At 39.6% G+C, this 21,439-nt stretch overlaps 3 protein-coding genes and 1 pseudogene across 4 annotated transcripts; all 4 read left to right on the top strand.

Annotated features, from left to right (window-relative positions):
• Positions 1-1,518: 1,518 nt before the first annotated feature.
• Positions 1,519-15,420, top strand: LOC130702481 (venom allergen 3 homolog; annotated as a pseudogene).
• On the top strand, positions 7,026-8,432 carry LOC130702318 (keratin, type I cytoskeletal 9-like). Of its 2 annotated transcripts, XM_059495580.1 has the most exons (6): positions 7,026-7,092; positions 7,166-7,223; positions 7,304-7,345; positions 7,446-7,871; positions 7,929-8,139; positions 8,286-8,432. In XM_059495580.1, exons 1-5 carry the CDS (start codon positions 7,069-7,071, stop codon positions 8,132-8,134), a joined length of 756 nt encoding a protein of 251 aa, XP_059351563.1. In that variant the 5' UTR covers positions 7,026-7,068; the 3' UTR covers positions 8,135-8,139; positions 8,286-8,432. The 2 variants fall into 2 exon arrangements, with proteins under 2 accessions (XP_059351563.1, XP_057379975.1); XM_057523992.2 differs by having other exon boundaries at positions 7,446-8,139.
• On the top strand, positions 10,031-14,433 carry LOC130702332 (hemocyte protein-glutamine gamma-glutamyltransferase-like). Its single transcript, XM_057524009.2, has 20 exons — positions 10,031-10,080; positions 10,313-10,351; positions 10,422-10,463; positions 10,536-10,763; positions 10,839-10,942; positions 11,004-11,202; positions 11,270-11,403; positions 11,469-11,604; positions 11,679-11,905; positions 11,968-12,145; positions 12,210-12,375; positions 12,439-12,542; positions 12,612-12,721; positions 12,784-12,875; positions 12,932-13,080; positions 13,146-13,465; positions 13,534-13,657; positions 13,730-13,890; positions 13,968-14,104; positions 14,182-14,433. The coding sequence occupies exons 2-20, from the start codon at positions 10,318-10,320 to the stop codon at positions 14,321-14,323; spliced, it is 2,787 nt and encodes a 928-aa protein (XP_057379992.1). The 5' UTR covers positions 10,031-10,080; positions 10,313-10,317; the 3' UTR covers positions 14,324-14,433.
• A 656-nt stretch (positions 15,421-16,076) lies between the features above and the next one.
• LOC132087747 (uncharacterized) lies at positions 16,077-17,835 on the top strand. The gene is made up of 7 exons (XM_059495654.1): positions 16,077-16,233; positions 16,333-16,775; positions 16,842-17,018; positions 17,105-17,186; positions 17,280-17,418; positions 17,484-17,580; positions 17,665-17,835. The coding sequence occupies exons 1-7, from the start codon at positions 16,077-16,079 to the stop codon at positions 17,812-17,814; spliced, it is 1,245 nt and encodes a 414-aa protein (XP_059351637.1). The 3' UTR covers positions 17,815-17,835.
• The last annotated feature ends 3,604 nt before the right edge of the window (positions 17,836-21,439 follow it).

Here is a 21,439-nt window from a genome sequence, read left to right as displayed (position 1 = left end):
CATATTTCTCCTTTATCTTCGCTGTATGGTTCAGGTTTTTGAAATTATTGATATTGTTATTTCTTCGGTGACAGTGTATTCAACAGGAATAAATAGCCAATCAGATTTCCGGCATTTCATTTGAATTTCGAATCGTTTTATTTTTCACTAAAGTTGTTCTATAAATAACACATCAAATGTTACAGCTGCTTGTGCTTACCTACGAAAATTTGATTATTAGTTACTTTTTTTCGATAACTATTTGGAAATTAGATTCGACAGGGAAACTGAATTAAGTCTTTTGTCCACCCACCATCAAGGTTCTGCATAGTCTACTTTGAATAGTGGGGTGGGGTGTAACGCGATGGTCTAATGAAGCCGATGACTTGCCGGCTGCTTACGTCATAAGCTTCACGTAAGTAAATCTTTACCAAAATTAATATAGATTCTTCGTGAGAGTATTAATTCTTGTAATATATGATGGTAGAGATCAAGCCTACCTGCTGTTATTCCACATTATACTCACGTTGTATGGGCAAATAACTATTCTGTAGGCTGTGGAGAATAGCTTACAATCGGCTGCTGTAACGAATTTCCTTAACTTAAACAAATTTAACGTTTATGCTGATACCATCTTTCACGTAGAAGACGTTTGGCCCAGAGTATTCCTACAAGAGGCTCTACGTTTGCAATTATGGGCCGACTAGAAATTACATTAATTCTCCAGTTTATGTGAAAGGTGCTGCTGGATCTACCTGTCCAGCTTCGACTTCAAACAACGACGGATTGTGCGCTTGAAAATGCATCATTTTTAAAAAAATTTTTACATTTCTGGAAATGATATACTACTAATACCATTTCTAATTACAGGTTTTTTCACGGTTTAAAATATGTCGATAGAATTTGATAAAAGATCAAGTTATTACAACGTGTTCTGTAAGTGATGGAAAATGCGCGCATGACGATATTAACTATTCAGGATTCAATTTTTATGCAACTAACCTGGTTATTATGGTTAATAGAACTATATACCCACAGCTGCCCAATAACTAGTTTCAACTAGTTTTAAACAGCGCATCCTTGCCACGAGTGCTTATCCCACTGGTAAAAAAAAATCTACTGCCAGAATAATAAAAAAAAAGCCGTTGATCACAGAACTAGCACGCATATGGAAACATATGGTGCCTGCTTTGCGCCTCATCCAACATGGATACAGCAATGAAAGCGAGAGCTAGCTTTCGTTCAAACGCCATGTCGTTAATAGATTGATAACCCCTCACAAGTGTATTATACTGTATAGCTATATTCGCATTCAGGAGCATTCTATCGTTCATTTAAATATGTTTTTTTGTTTCCAAGCCAGACTTTAGCAGTCGTCGACCCATTTTCGCGGATGAAATGCAGGTGGATCCGTTTCGAACACTTGCGCGTGCTACGTGGCACGCAGCGTACGAGTCAAATAAAAGACGCGCACAAAAATCAACGTTGAAACATTTTGGAGATCCTGAGCCTCATTCCAGTTATTTGCTCCCTGTAAGAATGAAAGTATTTGCTGTATCTTTGTTGATTGTTGTTTGCCTTTTCCCTTGCGGGGAAAGATCCTTAATCTTTTATTTTTATGTTATTGAATTTAGCCATTGTTATAGCTCACTTTGGTATTTGATTCTTAACAAATCAATCCTTGTGGAAACAGGAGTCCCAGACAACGTTGAAGACAACTACGAAGCAACCCCCAACAACCACCAAGGTCCCGCCAACAACCACGAAACTACCGCCGATGACCACGAAGCTCCCGCCAACAACCACCAAGCTTCCGCCGACAACAACGAAACTACCGCCGACGACTACGAAGCTACCGCCGACAACTACAAAACTGCCGCCAACAACCACCAAGCTCCCTCCAACAACTACGAAACTACCGCCAACAACCACCAAGCTACCACCAACAGCTACGAAACTACCGCCAACGACCACGAAACTACCACCAACAATCACCAAGCTCCCGCCAACAACCACCGAGCTCCCGCCAACAACCACTAAGCTCCCGACCACAACTTCGAAGCGAGTTGTGACGACAGCAAAACCTTCAACTCCAACTTCTTCCTACTGCCACATTTCTACGTGCAGTGTGCCAAGGAACAATACCCTCTGCAAATATTCGGTATATGCACTCAACAGAACAAACAATTCATAGAGGTGAGGAATTCAGAATTTTCATTTGGTATAGAATACCACCTGGGGGGCAGCTTGTCAACCAGCATATCCAACATCGTCAACCATCAACGCTGATGAAATCACAAAAATTTTGAAAACGCATAATCAGCTCAGGCGTTGGGTGGCCTAGGAAACTCGTGGCAATCCAGGTCCCTAACGATCGGCGTCTAATATGAGGCAATTGGTAAGTAAAAGTCCCGTGTATTTCCTACCATAAAGCACAGTGTTTCTGAAAAATTGTGATATCTTAAATGAACGTTGTTTGTTAAGATCTGGGATGAGAAGCTGGCCGTGATGGTACAAACGCACGCCCAGCAATGCGTATTCGCACACGATACTTGCCGTGATGTCTGTAAGGGAAAAGTTTGATATGAAGCAAATTGAATCTCTTTAGTTTATATATCTGTCACGGCTGTTATTTATTCATAGCTCGATTCCGAGTTGGTCAGAATATTTACGTTGGTGCATCTTCTGTCGATTACATGAACACATCTTACTTGGAAGAAGCGATATTTTCATGGTATGCTGAAGTCGATTTCGTGACGAAAGATTATGGCACCAGCTTCCCGTAAGTAATACGGTTTGCCAAATTACATCGTGTTGAATTACTAACTCTTGTGCATCTGATGGTAGGGCAAATCCACTTGAAATGATTGGTCATTATACACAAGTTGTATGGGCCACTACCTAAACCGTAGGCTGTGGAGTGGCTTATTACCAATCAACAGCTGTAAGAAATTCAATGTTTCTTTATACAAAAAGTTATTCCGTTAATATATTTGTCTTTGCAAATTTATTTCGAACAGTTGTATGATGGCGCTGTTCCGTACAACCGATTGCACGTGTGCAATTACGGTCCAGCTGGAAATTTTATCGATTCACCAGTCTAGCAAGGAACGGCTGGTCTGCTGGTCTGCCTGTCCAGCTCCAACTTCGAACAATACTGGGCTGTGTGCATGAAAATGCATTTCGAATAAATCCTACGTGCCTTTATTCCTTTCTGAAATGACAGTAGTTTATTTCCTCTAGCAATTGGTTTTTTTATTTGCTTTTAATAAATGTTGAAAAACATAACAGTAGAATTAATACACTTATGCATGACAGTTCGTTGTTTCATTTCTTTCTTAGCAGAAAAATTTATTTTTTAATGTCATTTGTTTCAGGTATAGTCCAGATTTTAATTGATGATATGAAGATGCGCTTAACACATAAAGATATAAATAACCTGGTGGTTGTTACGTCTTTTGTTTTGCAAGACTAATTTTTAATTAAATTAGCTAACAGATTCGCTACAGGCCCGAAAGCCATTACGACAGGAGAAGGGAGCCGCAAACGGAGGCCGTCGTGGATTTGATATCCCCGCACTACTGAGGCTCCGCAATACTACACTACAAAGGCTCCTGAATACGCCACAAGGTATGCTGCACCGAGCTACTATTCCGATGCCCCCAAATACTACACCACCACCTACGCTGCCCCGGCGTATTACACCGAGGCTCCGCAATACTACACTACAAATGCTGCTGAATACTACACGACGAAAGCCTCGGAGTACTACGCAAAGAAAGCAGAATACTACACCACAACTTACGCAGCTTTAGCTTACTACACTGAGGCTCCTCAATACTATACTACAAAGGCCCCCGAGTACTACACCACAATATGCTGCACCAAGCTATTACACTGAGCGACCAAAGTATTATTAATCGTGAAAATTGCCTTGTCCGTCAAGCTCAATAGTTAAAGATAATTAGATCTTGCTTTATTATTTGCTGTCTTCGTTCCAAAATGTGTATTTCCCTGCCATGTACTTATGCATTAACTGGTCGTTCCGTACGAATGTGATGGTTTATAAATGAAATGTTGAATACAGCTATTATGTCGTTACTCAATCTGTACTTGTTTTTATTCTTTTTTCTTCTTTCTTTATTACATAAAGCGGATGAAGACGATTTCAGTTAGTGTTCGTACAACATCGTAATTTCTGAACACAATTATGCATGAAGACATTTGCGGGAAATATATCACGGTTATTCATAAGATTGCAGTCAATTTATTTATCCAGTCACTCAGCACAAAGTTGCATTGATTCATTGCGTCAGTCCATAGGCATTGTTTAGTTGTTGTGGTCAAAACCCATTATCTTTCGGTATTTAATTGAATAGCAAAATGAAATGTAAATTTTTTTTCAGTTTGCATTTACACCGCTAATGGCAATTATTACTTCCAATCTACAATTTCTATGTTATGGAAATGCTCTAAATATTCGGCAGGGATAGGAGTTTCGATTTGCCAGTTCTCATTTTAGTTATTGGGAAAATAGGCAAAATGTTTGCACTAAGCACTTGACTGACATACTAGTATCCTCCAGACCTGTCCGGATGGAGATCATATTGCTGTACTATATGATCCCCATCGTGACATCAGCTGATAGCTCTTACATCTCTATCAGTTTTGCATTGGAATGGTGGGCCAATCCCATACCAACGCTTAACGTTTCGAGTTGTAATTGCTTACAGACTCTTGGTTACTAGTATTCCCATCATTGGGAGGGTGCCATACGCAGTCATTTCAAGTGCCGCTACATTAACACGTTCATGCAACTATTATTTACAGTGAATGACGACCCCAAACCATGTTGATAACGTAATCGTGTATTTTCCGTCTTAAACTAACTCTCATTTAAATTCGGCGAAACTATTGGACAATGTAATAAATGAACAGTATCCAGAAAATAGTGATAAAAAACATCTAAGCCAATTATAAAACAAAAAACTTAAGTAAATGTTTCAAATTTTCAGTTATTATGTAGCACTCACGAATTAGGGTGGGGCATCACGCACCGCGAATGATATGCAAGAATACTCCATATCACCTTGCGGCCGATATTGGCATTAATGCGTTCATGCAGTGACTTGGTGCTATTCTGGTTGTGAGGGGGAAATAAGTTGGAGACAATCTAGGATCGTCATTACTTATTTTGGCATTCGTATACACGTATAAGTAGTGGTTTATCCAGCTCATTGTGTCTAGTGGGCCATTATACCTCAATGATCCCGCTTTCTAAATTTCCGCTTTGACAAGAATGACCTATGCCACCAAATGGTCAACTGAGGGAAAAATAAAAAAAAATTGTGTGTTGATGGGTTTGGGCAGTTCAGTGGTCAGTGTTTACCTTTGTAACTGGAGAAGCTAGGGGCATAATAGGAAAACACACAACCAACGAAGAAAAGTAGCTCGATAGCCTGATTAAAGAATAATGCGATAGTTCTGAATAGACTAACCCCGTTTTTAATTTTCAGTCAAATTCTATTAGCTATTCCTAAATGAGAAATAAATAGTATAAAATAATAATACCAAAATGGTAGTGCTCATGGTGAACAGCGTGGCAGGGATAAGTAGTAACTGTAAGCAACTACAAGTGGTGATCAATTGACAGTAAGCTGCTGGCTTTTAAACTTTTTGACGATATTAATGTAATGCAATAAGCAATGCAATGTCGTCCATTGGCAAAGAAAACACAAGTGAGCAGTTAACACACCACTTTTAACCATATTTCAGCACAAAATGGAAATAATCTTGTAAATGAAGCGCAATCGCATTTGAAATCTTCGAATAAGGCTGCTGCAATAAACCTTGGATGTTTGACACATTATAGAATTACATGTAAATTTTACAAATTATTTCCCTTTCAACGAATTTATGCCGGTGATTTTGTTTATTTTGCGCATACGCCGGCATTAGTTTCCCACGGTTGATCTATGAATTCAGACCAAATTACAGTTAAATGGAATGAGAATGAATGGAATGGAATGAGAGGAGTTAATGAAACCGACACCAACCAAACGAAACTCTTGGCAATCCGACAGCAACGGCCGGCTGGCCTGCGTACGTGCTAATGGTGTAAACTGATGGAAGCTTATAGAGAGCCTGGCATTTGAAATCGTGTAACTTAATGCCAGCAGAGTAACGTGTTATTGTGGTAGGATCATTTTACAGAACTTTTGATACCACTCCAAAAAGAGGCATAATTAAAAAAAAAAAGTCCTAAAAGATGCTTCAGAACGTAATGGGATTGAACAAGAGATGTGTGAAGAAATTTCCTCACTCCTCTGATGATAATACCAATTGCGCAAAGTTTCGTCGTGTTGACGGTCACCTTGAATGCACTAACTGAAAATGCGGAAAAACTATTAGGAAGGCGGGGAAAGGGATTAATCAAAGGCTATTTGATTTTCACAATCCACTCGTAGATCACTTATCATTAGTTTTACAGCAGAACATGTAACCATCCGCTGTTTAGACTAACAGTTTACCCTTCTAGGCTATGCACTGCCGTCAAGACAATGGATTTGCAAAGTAAGGTTCCGTCACACAACGCATCTTGTGAATAACAACTAGACCAATAGCTGTTAATAAACAAAGAAACCATGAAAATGGCAAGAAAATTCGTTATCGCCACCCTTGTAGAAGCTACCACAAGTTTTTGTTTTAAGGTACGATTCCAGGAATTTTGTACGCAAATTTAATGCGAAGCACAGAAGAAGAAGATGGCTGAAGGTTAGTGGTCACAGAACGTGAAGAACTAACATCTTTTTTTTCCCCCTCATGGATAGCTAATTTTTCTCCTTTTGTTCGCACCATTCCTTTTGTTCCTCGAAGGTGAGAAGGAGGGTGGCATTGGTAATACCACAATTCTAGGCGATGATGACGAATTTCGTACGAGCAGTTTCTACAACCAAATTTTCTTTTCTGCTAACACTTTTGAAGGTCTTTTCATTTTTGCCCGATATAAAAAGGCCTTTGCAAACTTACTGCTCTTCAGTTGCAAACAGTGCAGTTGCAAATACCGTCTCAAGAGCAATCTTCATCAAAATGCGTTTCTTCTCCAATGTTATGGTTTGTTTGATTTTATCATACAATAATAAAGCATTGATTTTGGTTTTCAATTCAAATTTCCTTCTTTTTATAGTGGACCTCGTTGCTGGTAACTGCTTTAGTTTTCTCATCATCCGACGCGCATAAAAAAGGTTTGTAAACTTAAATTTTAGTTCTAGTGGTGTTATTAATCTTTTATTAATTAAATTTAATTATCCATTTGTTGATGTAGGAAGAGGAGGCGGTGGTAATGCTGGAGGCTATGGTGCTCATGGTAAGTGTTGCTCCTCAAGGAAAATAGCCATTCTTGGCTGCAAAATTTTATGTATCATTTTGGTGACGTCAAATATGTCATAGATTTTTATAAATTTCAGGTGGCCAACAAAGTCTAGGCTACGGCGGTGGTCATACATTACCGTTGAGCTCCGGGCACGGTGGCCATTCATCACATGGAGGATACAGTGGCCACATCTCCCCGATGATAGGACACCCCAGCAGTCACGCAGCACCCGTGAGCGGTGGGTATGGAGGTCATATTGGGCCAATCAGTGGAGGATACGGTGGTCACGGATCACCCATGGGTGGAGGACATGTCAGTAGTCACGCTGCCCCCGTTAGTGCTGGGTATGGCGGACATGGTGCACCAGTCGGTGGAGGATACGGAGGTCATCCTTCTCCTGCGAGCGCGGGGTACGGCGGTAATCAAGCGGTTCGTCGACCTAAGAGTAAAAGCTACAGCAATAATCACGCTGCACCTGCGAGGGGAGGATATGGTGGTCATGCTGCGTCAATGAACGGAGGTCATTCTGCGCCAGTAAGAAAAGGACATAGTGGTCACGCAGCTCAAATGAACGTAGGCTACGGCGGCCATGTAGTGCCAACAAGTGGAGGATATGGAAGCCACGTAGCTCCAATGAACGGAGGATATGGAGGTCACGCAGTATCGGCAGGCAAAGGTTACGGTGGCCACGGATCACAAATGAGAGGGGGATATGGAGGTCATTCTGCACAGACGAGTGGGGGTTATAGAAGCCACGCTGCTGGAAAAGGCTACGGTCGTTAAAAAAGGTTAGGTCAACATTAGCAGTAAGATTATTTTGGTATAATAAATGGTATATTTTGATTTGGTAAAATTTCATAGCAGTTGCTCTTCGAATATTTATTTTAAAAAGTCGTGCAAAGAATAATAACAAATATTTATATATTCTATGCAGTTAGAAAATCTTCAATAGAACCTCAACATCTGCAATCCGTCCACTTCAATCGAATTAACCAGTCGATAGAAGAAATTTCCAGTCAGAAAAAAAATCCTTTGATTCAAATGAAACGAATTTTCAGCAAATACACGTTTTTTCATTAAACCGCAATATTCTTTCTGATCCAACCTATTTTTTGGCTGCACCACGCTAACTTAATCCAATACTCTATACCAATTCGGCTCGAGCTTCTTTTCTTCTTATTTTCGCATCAGTAGAGAATACACCTCCTCTATGATTCATGTATTTATAGTAAAAGCATAGAAGTTTTTTATTCTTTCAGTTTTGGAGTAATAGGAAATTTTTTTGTCTTAAAAATCAAATACACATATTTTAATTACGAATGTAAAACATCCTTTCATTTAAAATTAGTTTTGTGCACAGGTTCGAGGTCAGGAGTTGCATACCTATTTATCAATAGTCGATGACAGTGGTTATCTGTGTCTATTCTACTTCTGTTGGATAAAATCTAAAGTAATGTATCTCAAGGCTGGAGCAGGAGTGAATCAAGAAATATCTAAGAGTATAGCCATCATCGCTCCTTTAAAAAAACAGCAATCGGTAACTGTATAGCAGCAATCAAAAGATCACAGAACTTAGAAAGGATCAAAATTATGCTATTAAAAAATGTTTCGTAGAAGGAGAAATTTACATCGTTATTATTAGTGCCTGTAGCATAGGTTAATGACGATGCATTGCCCACGTAAAATCCCTCCTATTTGATTAAATTCATGGTATTAACCAACAGAAATGAGAGCTCCATTTCAACGACATTCTCACTCCGAATGCTATCTAAAAAGGTTTGAATCTTGGCGTTTGGGGTAGTCGTATTCAACGAAGATGCGGCCGCTTCGGTTAAAGTTCCCTGCCGACCTCTGGCGAGAACCACTCTTACATTTAGGCTCCAAAACGCAGCAATGTCGGACAACCAATGTTGGAAGCCTCAACTGTGCCATCATGACAACAGTGATCTGTAAACTTGTATACGCAATCTGCATTCATCAGTCCACATGTCATTTTAGCAACAGCACAAAAAAAACTGCACATTGGAATAATCTTCGAGTTGTACTAGGGTGACACTGCATTTGTTAGCATGCATAATATTCTTTTCCTCCAGCTTTTTGCAATTAGGTGTTTAGCATTTTCATGCCGAAAAAATATTAAACGAAACGAAGCAAAAAAATGAAACAGAAATCACTTACCCAGTTCAAATTTAATTGTTCAACAAGTCAGATAGAACAGCGTACAAATGCAGTAATCTCTTGATGTAAGGTAAATGAAAAACTTTAGCTGGTAACTTTGCTAGTTTTCGGACCGACAACTGATCACAAACGTATTCGAGGACAGCGCAACTTCGACTTACATATTCAGTCAATAGTTATGCTACTTTCATTGTCGTTGTGGCTCTAGCCATGGGATGGAATTACTTCAACACTGAATACCACTCGGTCTGCAACGATGAAGCGTCACCAGACTGTGCACTAAGTCAGCGTGAAAAAGGACACGGGGCTGAGAGACCTATGAAATCCGATAGCTATGAACCAGGTATGACTGTACAACGGAACCAGAAAGAATCATATCCTGACGTTACTTGATCTGCATTTATTTAGAGTTTTATTTCTCTAAATTATTTCAAATTCTTAAGACTCCCTCGACACGAAAAGAATATAAATAGAGAAGGTAATTGGAAGATGGCATTGTCTTGTTTCTGCAGTAGCAGCGAAAACACGTCGTCGACCCAGGAAATTTTAAGGTAGTTATTTAACCTTTCTATGATTTTTAATCCTCAAAGAGAAGAATGTCTGTAAAAGTTGTGTTTGTTAAAACCACAAGTCAGTCTTACAATTTCATTTGTCGTACTAAGATTAAACAGCTTTCCGTAAACACTACTATACTATGTAATGTAATTCTGTCACTATACTACGTCCTGTAATTCAACCCGTCAATAATATTTTTTCCCAAAACTTTTTCTTTTCATTCTCAAGGCATAATGAGTTCTCCACTCAATCAATCTGGCTCTCCAGGTAAAAAAAAAAATGGTAAACTTTTTAAAAATAGAGCCGTAATCCCCCGTAAAATTGAAAAACTAATTAGGCATGTTGCGTCGTTCGATGATGAATCAACAAGGATCACCAAGTAAATGGATAATAAATTACTATAGGAAATAATATAGAAACCATTTATCTTTTACGCTAAATATTTTTACAGCCATGTTGCGTCATTCCATGAGTGGCAATTCAGGACTGAACAATTTGGCCACTTCGTCAGGCTTTCCTCGTCGCACTAACGAACAAGATGGTATGGGTAACAACGCAGGAATCCGTTCAGGTAGCAACAGTGCAGCTTATCGTGCATCATTGGTATCGCACTACGCCGAAGACTTGGACAGACGTCGCCGGGCTGAACGAGCTCTCGAGGAAAAACTAACCGACGGAAGTATTTTCTAATAAATTTTGATTTCTAATTTGTAGTCAATATTTTTAACACACTTTTCATCTGATTCTAACACAGTGCCTTCAGATAATTTGAAGATCGATTCTGTTGAATTGTTCGCGCGAGACAATGCAAGGGAACATCGTACCGATCGCTACGAAGTCGTTCTTGATTGTGGCCGCGTAATTCATTCTATCCTGTTATCCTACGTTTGCACCAAACTAATTCTGCACAAAATAACAGGATATTGGATCGTCGTCAACCATGGCTAGGTCCAGGTCGATGACGAATATGGCATCGATAAATTCGATGGATTACCATTCATCTTCTTCGGCGTCTACAGCAGTTCTTCGTCGTGGTCAGCCGTTTTTCATGGCTGTGCGGGTGAAGGATCGCAATTTCGATCCGCGTCGTGACGTTTTGCGCGCTGTGTTTACTTTCGGTAACAAAATGAAAATGATGATCTAAACGGAACGACAGCTTTAACATTTTATTTTATTTTTGGTTAGGCCCGAATCCGCAAGTCACGAAAGGAAGTAAAGTGGTTTTGCCTTTCCACATGAATCAGCGTGAATTCACTCGAGCTCCACAAAAATGGGATATGCGGATCCATCAACAGGAGGGTTTCAACTTCTCTTGTCAAGTAAAATCATTCCAAACTGAATAAGAATAATGCTAATTCATAATTTTTCCTACTTTCAATTGCAGGTTCATATTCCTGCAAAGGCACTTGTCGGATTATGGCGACTGAACATCGAAACTACCACGACAATGCCGGGTGCCCGCATTGACGAATTCCGTTGTAAAGATGACATTTACGTCTTGTTCAATCCATTTTGTCGAGGTTCAACTTCTTTGTCGTCATATTTTAAAGTAGATAGCGCAACTAAATGTTTTAAATTTTATACATTTCAACAGAGGATTCTGTGTACTTGGACGATGAGGAACTCCGTCGAGAGTATCTCATGAATGACACGGGCAAGGTGTTTGTTGGTACCCATCACCGACCCAAAGGTCGTCGCTGGATCTACGGACAGTTTTCTGACGTGGCCTTACCAGCAGCTCAACTTTTGCTCGGCCAATCTGGTTTGAATCCAACGGAAAGAGGCAATCCTGTTCAAGTTGTTCGTGCCATCGCTTCAATCGTAATTAACATCATTTTCAAAATTTCTCTTATTATATAATAATCAAAACATTGATTGTATAGATCAACGCCAACGAAGGTTTTGGTTTGTTGGAGGGCAAATGGGAAGGTTCGTTTGAAGACGGAGTTTGTCCGTGGGTCTGGACTGGCAGCTCTAAGATCTTCGAGCACTATCTGCGAAATGGTTCCAAGCCAGTCAAATACGGACAGTGCTGGGTCTTCGCGGCCGTCGCCACTTCTAGTATGGACATTTAACTAGATTTAACGTTAAGTGTTTGACATATTCTTTTGAACTATTCGAACAGTCTTCCGCGCTTTGGGTATTCCTTCCCGTCCTGTTACTAATTTCGTCTCTGCACGTGATACAAATCACACGCTGTCGGTCGACAAGTATTTCGATGTTTTCGGAGACGAGATGAAAGGTGGCCCAGATGGCGACAATCAAGATGCCTTATGGAACTTCCACGCTTGGTAGAACAAGAGTCACAAAATTTCAAGTAAAAGATGTGACTGATTTGTTGGTTGACGTAAAAGGACTGAAGTGTGGATGTCGCGGCTCGATCTCCAACCCGGTTACAATGGCTGGCAGGCAGTTGATCCGACTCCCCCTCCTCTGTATCGTCAGAACAACACTGGAGGTTGTATGGAGAAAATCTGATGATTGCGGTTTACCATGGAAATTTTCAAATTTCTGGTTTTTCACTTAGCTGATTCTAAAAGTCGAGGTCCTTTGGCTGTCGAAGGTTTCCGTCGAGGTCCGTCTTCGGTTGAGTCTGTCCGTCGCGGCGAAATTGGATTTTCCTTTGACACTCCTTATGTATAATGTTTCAAATTTAATCAATACCTTTAGAAACTAATTCTTTTGCTATTTGATGACAGCTTTTTGCGGAAATCAACGCTGAAGTCACTCATTTCCAGGAGGACGAGACGTCTCACTGGGGATTCAAGAAGATTCCCGTCAATAATTATCAGTAAACAAATACTTAAAAAATTTATTTGAGCAACTAAAACCAGTAACTGATGTTAGGGTTGGACGTATGATTTTGACCAAGCGACCGGGAGCCGATGACGACGTCAGCGATGCTGACGTAGAAGATATCACTGGTCTTTACAAGACTCTCGATAACACGTCTCGCTACCAAAAACAAACCGACGGATGTTTCAATTCTCTCTTTAGTAATTTCTTAAAGCTTCTTTTTTTCTGTTTTGTTTGACAGTTTAATAATTCTTAACTTTTAAAGACCAAGGAATGACTTCACCGTATATGGAAAGGAGAGATAGGGAAAGAGAAAGGGATATGATCCAATATCCAGGAGCATCAGTGCGTCGTCTAAGTGCAGTAGACATCGCCCGCAAACCCTGGTACGATGAATCACGCTATCCAGCTGATTCAGGGAACACAGCTGCTGATCGTATGTTAGCCATGAACGCAGCCCGAAGTGTTGAACGATCCCAGCCCATTTTTGATTCCCGTACTTCCAATGATGACGTTCAATTTGATTTGGTTGAGCAAGAAAAAGTTGCATTGGGCCAGCCATTTAATGTGCAACTTCTCATTCAGGTATTCTATAAATATGATTTGTCTGTTTAATTCGGTATTTTAAAATCGGTGTCAATACTATTTCACAGAACCGCTCTCAAGAAACAAGAACCATCACGACATATCTATGTGCCAATTCCGTCTATTACACAGGAGTCAGTGCACGCCGTCTTGGCCGCAACGATCGTCAGTTTGTCCTTCAACCGGGAAGCCGTCAGTGTCTTATTCTTTCATTTCAACACTTGGAAGGCCCCTATTTTAAGCTATTTTTGTAAATTCAAATAGGAGAAACTCTTCAACTCCGCATAAGTTGGGAAGAATACCGTGAAAGAGTTGTCGACTATGGATTCATTAAGGTGTTCGCCATGGCTTCTGTGCAAGAGACGAAGCAATCGTGGAGCGCAGAGGACGACTTCCAGCTGGAGAAACCAAAATTGGATATTCAGGTAACTACATTAGGCCAAAAAATTATTTCAATTAGGAAGCAGATAATTTCAATGCAAAAAATAACCTCCGTTTACAGGTGCGAGGAAATCCCCAGATAGGCCAGGAATGCTTTGCTACTTTCTCATTCATGAATCCAATTCCAGTTACGCTGACTGAGTGCGAGTTTACATTTGAAGGATCGGGTTTGGTTCGTGCTCAAATAGTAAAATACCGGTGAGTTAACACAAAAAACTGCATTATTCGTAATTGAAAGATGTGACTGACGTTCGAATTTTTTTTTTATTCATAAGCGACGTTAAACCCGGAGAAATGATCAGCTTCGTTCAAAAGTTCCTTCCCCGGTTTAGTGGTGAGCGCAAACTGGTCGGAACGTTCAACTCTCGAGAACTGGGAGATATTATCGGCTCTCGTCCAATCCATGTTCGTGAGTAACCGACGTCTCTTTACAAGCGAATTACGAAATCCCTACGACATAACATTTTGCGCCTCGAACTTGGACTGCCCTTGAAACATTTTAGCAAATTAGTAAAAATGACCTAATTGGCGGTTTACAATATCCATACTGATAGTTTCAAAATGTATACCACTATCTTGAATGCGGTTTGAATCCTCTACTTTCCTCTTTTATCTCCGCTGTATGGTACAGGTTTTTTGAAATTATTGTTATTTACTTCTTCGGTGACGGTGTATTCAGCAGGAATAAATCGCCTATCAGATTTCCTCCATTCCATTTTTATTAGAATAGTTTATTTTTCGTAAAGTTGCTCTATAAATAACAACAAATATATTAGCTGCTTATGCTTACCTACGAAAAAGGAATTGTCTTTGCAACAGAAACAATTTGGACACAAAGCCCTAAACAACGAAGCGAACCAGAGGGGGACGTGAGTGGCTATAAAACTACAGTTAGAAAAAGACATTTTCGAGTCCTTAATACTGAAAATTTGAATTTCCCATAATGTTCATTTATGATCTTGGTTACTTTTTTTCTATAAATATTTGGAAATTAGATTTTTACAGGGAAACTGCATCTAGGCTTTTGCCCACCCACCATCAAGGTTCTGTGTAGTCTAGCCTAATTTGATTAAGGGGGTGAGGTGTAACGTCATGGTCCAATGAAGCCGATGACACGCCGGCTCCTTACGGCACAAGCTACCCGTAAATAAATCTTTACCAAAATAAATATAGATTCTGGTGAGAGCATTAAATGTTGTAATGTCTGATGGTATAGATCAAAGCCTACGTGCTGTTATTGCACATCACACTCACGTTTGGATGGGCAAATACTTGGAGTAGCTTACAATCTATTGGCCGCCCTAAAGAATTTCCTTAACTTAAACAAATTTAACGTTTATACTAATAACATCCTTTATGTAGACGACTTTTTGGCCATGTTATCCCTACAATAAGCTCTATGCTTGCAATTATGGGCCAACTGGAAATTAAATTAATCCTCAGTTTATGCACAAGGAGCTGTTAGATCTACCTGTCTAGCTCCGACTTCAAACAACGACGGGTTGTGCGCTTGAAAATGCATCATTTTTTAAAATTTGTTTACATTTTTTAAAAATGCTATACTACTAATACCATTTCTAATTACAGGTTTTTTTCGCGGTTTAGAATATGGCGAAGGAATTTGATAGAAGACAAAGTTATTATAACATGTTCTGTAAGTTATGGAAAATGCACGCATATTGATATTAACTAATCAGGATTAAATTTTAATGCAACTAATCTGGTAATTACAGTTAGTAGAATTATTAATCTTTATTTTATACCCAAAGCCGCTCAATAACTAGTTTGAACTAGTTTTGAACAGTATGTCCTTGTCACGAGTGTTTAACCCAAAGGTTTCGGGGAAAAAAAATTTGCTGCCAGAATAATAAAAAGAGGGCGTTTATCACAGAACTGGCACGCACATGGAAACATATGGTGCCTGCGTTGCGGGTTATCCAACATGGATTCCGTAACGAAAGCGTGCGCCAGGTTTCGTCCGAACCGATCGTTGGCAGACTGATAACCGCTCATAAGTATATTATATTTGACACTACATCTATACAGGCATTCAGAGGCATTCTACCGTTCAATGAAATATTTTTTTGTTTCCAAGCTAGACTTTAGCAGTTGTCAACCCATTTTCGCAGATGGAATGCAGGTGGATCCGTTTCGAACACTTGCGCGTGCTATGTGGCAAGCTGCGTACTATCAAATAAAAACGCGCACAATCATCGACGATTTAAACAGTTTGGAGATTCAGAGCCTCGTCCCAGTTATCTGCTCCTGTAAGAATGAAAGTATTTGCTGTGTCTTTGTTGATTCTCGTTTGCCTTTTCACTTGCGGGGTAAGTTCTTCAATTTCTTATTTTTATCAGACTGTATTTAGCTATTTATTATCGTTCACTGTCGTGTTTGATTCTTAACATTAATCCTTGTGTGAACAGGAATCCCAGACAACATTAAAGACGACCACCAAGGTCCCGCCAACAACCACGAAGCTTGCGCCGACAACCACGAAACTACCGCCGACTACTACGAAGCTACCGCCGACAACTACAAAACTACCGCCAACAACCACCAAGCTCCCTCCAACAACTACGAAACTACCTCCAACAACTACGAAACTACCGCCAACAACCACCAAGCTACCGCCACAACTACGAAACTACCGCCAACGACCACGAAACTACCACCAACAACCACCAAGCTCCCGCCAACAACCATCAAGCTCCCGCCAACAACCACCAAGCTCCCGCCAACAACCACCAAGCTCCCGACCACAACTACGAAACCACTTGTGACGACAACAAAACCTTCGACTCTATCTTCTTACTGTAACATTAATACGTGCAGTACGCCAAGCGACAATACCCTCTGCAAATATTCGGTATATGCACTCAAAAGAACAAACAATTCATAGAGGTGAGGACTTCATAATTCTTATTTCATATAGAATACCACCTGGGGAGCAGCTTGCCAACCAGCATATCCAACAGCGTCAAGCATCAACGCTGATGAAATCAAAATAATTTTGCAAGCGCATAATGAGTACAGGCGTAGGGTTGCTCAGGGTCTCGAAACTCGCGGCAATCCAGGTCCCCAACTATCGGCATCTAATATGAGACAATTGGTAAGTAAAAATCCCGTGTATTTCCCACCATAAAACACAGCGTTTTTGAAAAATTGTGATATCTTAAATGAACGTATTTTGTTAAGATCTGGGATGAGGAATTGGCCGTGATGGCGCAAACGCACGCCCAGCAATGCGTATTCGAACACGACACTTGCCGTGATGTCTGTATGTGAAAATAGGAACAATCCTTGTGTTTGATATAAAACAAATTGAATCTGTTTAGTTTCCATAACTGACACGGTTGTTATTTATTAATAGCTCGATTCCAAGTTGGTCAAAATATGTACGTTGGTGCATCTTCGGCCAATAACCTGAACACATCTAACTGGCAACTAGCTGTAACTGCATGGTATGATGAAGTCGACGGCATGGCGAATGACTATGTCACCAGCTTCCCGTAAGTAATACGGTTCGTCCAATTACATCGCGTTTAATTACTAACTCTTGTGCATTCGATGGTAGGGAAAATCCACCTAAAGTCATTGGTCATTACACCCAACTTGTATGGGCCACTTCCTACACCATAGGCTGTGGAGTGGCTTATTACCAATCTACAGCTGTAAGAAATTCAATGTTTCTTTACACAAGAAACTTTTCCGTTCCAAATATATTAATATTTGTGTTTACACATATTTTTGAACAGGTTTTTGGTGTCAAGTTTCCGTACAATCGATTGTACGTGTGCAATTACGGTCCAGCTGGAAATTTTATCGATTCACCAGTCTACGAGCAAGGAACAGCTGGATCTGCCTGTCCATCTCCAACTTCAAATAATAATGGACTGTGCGCTTGAAAATGCATTTCTAATAAATCCTACCTGTCTTTATTCCTTTTGAAATGGCTGTAGTTTTATTTCCTCTAGCAATTGTTTTTTTTTTATTTGCTTTTAATAAATGTTGAAAACAGCAGTAGAATTAATACACTTATGTATAACAGTTCGTTGTTTCATTTCTTTTTTCTGCAAAAAAACTTATTTTTCAAATGTCTTTTGGTTCAGGTATAGTCCAGATTTTAATTTATAATATGAAGATGGGTTTAACGTATCAAAATATAAATAACCTGATGGTTTTTACGTCTTTTGTTTTGCAAGAATTTTATTTACTTAAATTAGCTCTCAGACTCGCTACACACCCGAAAGTCATTACGACTTCTAGGAGGACGGGGCCGCAAACGGCGGCCGTCGTGGATTTGATATCCCCGCACCAGTTTGAAAGAAAAATGTATTTGAATAATGTAAGCAGCAGTCAAACGGAGCGACAAAATGGATTTGTATCACGGACCCCGAGAAACCAAGGTAAAGGAAACTTTACGTATCTTAAACTATAAAAAAAATTTTGTTGTATACCAATAAAAAATAAAAATAAACATTTAAAATGCTCATACACAGACATTGAAAAATTTATTAAATTGTTTAACGAAAGCCATCAATAAATAATAATCACTTATACAAATAAAGCAGTTTTGTAATGAAATATGTACCAGCACTTGCCACATGCTTGGGCATTTTTTAAATTGCACGCGCTGGCGTGTTCAAAAAGACTTTTTGTTTGTTGACAGCTTTTTCGTTGAATTAAGGCTACCACTGCCTTCTTACCCTTGCCCCCCTCTCCTGAAGATTACCAGTGAAAGACAAGACAACTTTTATAAGGGGTTCTTAACGCAGTGCATTTTTGACCATAGCCAAAGCGTTACAGCACGCAGACACATTCCTACTCACACAGACACGCTTCCCACCTCTCATTCCTACCGTCGCTGTTGCTATACCACAGGTAAAGAGAAAACGTTAGTGATTTAAAAGGAAAAATTAATTTAGCTTCAGAAATTCGCGCCGTCAGTTGCAGACGTATATACGCCCATGAATTCGCGGTTGACGCAAGGCCAACCCAAGATACATCCGTTTAGCTCAGGTGCCCAACCGTTGTCTCGACGATTGAGTGGCATCGCTTCGCGGCCAAAATCTTTTCAACGAATGTGATCAAGGCTTCAACTACAGGGTCATTCAGTCCACTCGATGAGTGTCGCATAATTTATGATCTCTATTTATTGTTTGTGGCAATAAAAATTCACAGAGGAATGTGGATTTGATCTGCCGAAAGGGCATTGATCTCGTGAACCTTTCCAAGAGCATTTTTCAACCATAGTTGAGAAATAACTAACTACTCAAGACTATTGGGATTACTTTCAATATGAAGTAGGCTATATTAAATGGAAGCGAAGCCTTTCGCATAATCAGTCAAGGGAGCGTGTTTGCTTCTTTTACCCAATAAAACTTTCATTGCCTATTCTCTCAATATAGGTTTATGCGTGTCACAGAGTGTTGTACATATCTTTGCCGCTGGTTCGAATATACGGCATGGCCATACTGGAATAGCAATATCACAACCTTGCTATGTGCATGATTTAATATTGGCTTTGTAACCTTCTTGATTCCTTGTCTGGAGTAAAGTAAGTAGATTAATCATTAGCCTATAGGCATTGTTTCGTTGGTGTGGTTAAAATCCATTATCTTTCGGTCTTTAATTGAATAGCAGAATGAAGGGTTAATTTTTTTTTTCAGTTTGCATTTACACCGCTAATGGCTATTATTAGTTTCAATCTGAAAATCCTGTGTCAAGGAAATGCCCAAATATTCGGCAAAGATACAAGTTCTGGTTTGCCAGTCTTGTTTTTTATTGTTGGAAAAATAGCCAAAATGTTTGCGCTAAGCACTTGACTGACATACTAGTATCCTCCAGACCTGCCCGGATGAAGATCATATTGCTGTACTATATGATCCCCATCGTGACATCAGCTGATAGCTCTTACACCTCTATTCAGTTTTGCATTGGAATGGTGGGCCAATCCCATACCAACGCTTAACGTTTCGAGTTGTAATTGCTTACAGACTCTTGGTTGCTAGTATTCCCATTATGGGGAGGGTGCCATACCCAGTCATTTCAAGTGCGCTACTGTTAGATGTTCACACAACTATTATATACAGTGAATTACGACCCCAAAACAGGTTGATAACGTAATCGTGTATTTTCCGACTTAAACTAACTCTTATTTAAATTCGGTGAAACTATTGTGCAATGTAACAAATGAACAGTATCCAGAAAAAGATGATAAATAACATCAAAGGTAATTATAAAACAAAAAACTTAACTAAATGTTCCAAATTTTTAATTATTATGTGGCACTCACGAATTAGGGTGTGGCATCACGCACCGTTAATGACATGCAAGAATACTCTATATCCCCTGGTGGCCGATGTTAGCACTAATAAGTTAAGGCATCCGATAAAGGTTATAGTAGGTGAGAGCGCCAATATTAATAATCGAGTTCAATTTACAATTAGTTTCAATATTTAGGTTTGTATTTACTCCTAAATATTAAACATTGTCCGATATCATTCTATCATTCAATCAATTAACCGTTGAAAAAAAAGAACTAGTGTGGTATCCTTATTGTTTATTTCTGAGAATTATTGCCACAGGTAGCATTCCAGTTAGAGCTTGACATTGCAATTGTATGAAGGGACACATCTTTTTTTTTAACCATCATAACGTTTTGAATGAAACTATAAGACAAGAAAATGCGTGGCTTTTTACCGTAATTGCCAACGGCCAAAAGGGAAGAGGATGTTATAAGGTACGCGAACACGTCATAAAGGTGGGGTAAGAATAATATTGCCCTTGCAATTATCAATGCCATAGGCTAGTGACGTGCATTAGGGAGACACAAATACATATAAAACAACGACAAAGCCAAGTTAGAATCAGTCAAGTGGACTCATCTATTAGCAACTGTAGTACAAAAAGTCGTGTTATCAACATATATAAATATATTATCAACAGGGTTTTAAGCTTTGATGCGTCAACATTTCACGGTACCATTCCTGCCGCATTGGTCTGTTTGCCGTGATTTTGCATTGAGCAGCTTTCGTGAATTTGTCCCTGGGGTATTTGTTTTTAATTACTTTGCTGTATTCCCGATCGCCACGCCTTTCTCGTTATTCCGTGAGAAGAAAGATGTCATATTCTTGAAAGGGATATATTATATTGCCACGTATGAAGCAACCGGGTTATTTCTGCCTATAGGTTGTGCCGTAAACAGGGGCGACAATTTCCCATATTCTTTCTTGTTATTCTGTTAATGTTTTGGTGCCTTCTTTTCTATCACCGCCCCAGGCTGAAGGGCAGTGTTGATTGGTTGTCTTCAATGACGTCAATTACCTTCATTCGATAAATATTATTTTTTCTTGGGAATTGATTCCAGGTGTTCATATTCAGAGTCTGCTGTGGCGATTTTATGTCAACTTTTCCTTGTCGTTCTGGTTTTTATTACATCGTACGGATGCATCGGCCTGTGTTTCATTCATGCCTGAGGTAATATTTTTTGTTATCGTGCTGGTCTGTTCCAAATGATGGTACATCTTT

The sequence above is a fragment of the Daphnia carinata genome, chromosome 6 (assembly GCF_022539665.2).
Source record: "Daphnia carinata strain CSIRO-1 chromosome 6, CSIRO_AGI_Dcar_HiC_V3, whole genome shotgun sequence".
NCBI classification, from domain to species: domain Eukaryota; kingdom Metazoa; phylum Arthropoda; class Branchiopoda; order Diplostraca; family Daphniidae; genus Daphnia; species Daphnia carinata.
Note: the sequence above shows the minus strand (reverse complement) of the source record. Positions and strands in the feature narration are given on the sequence as shown.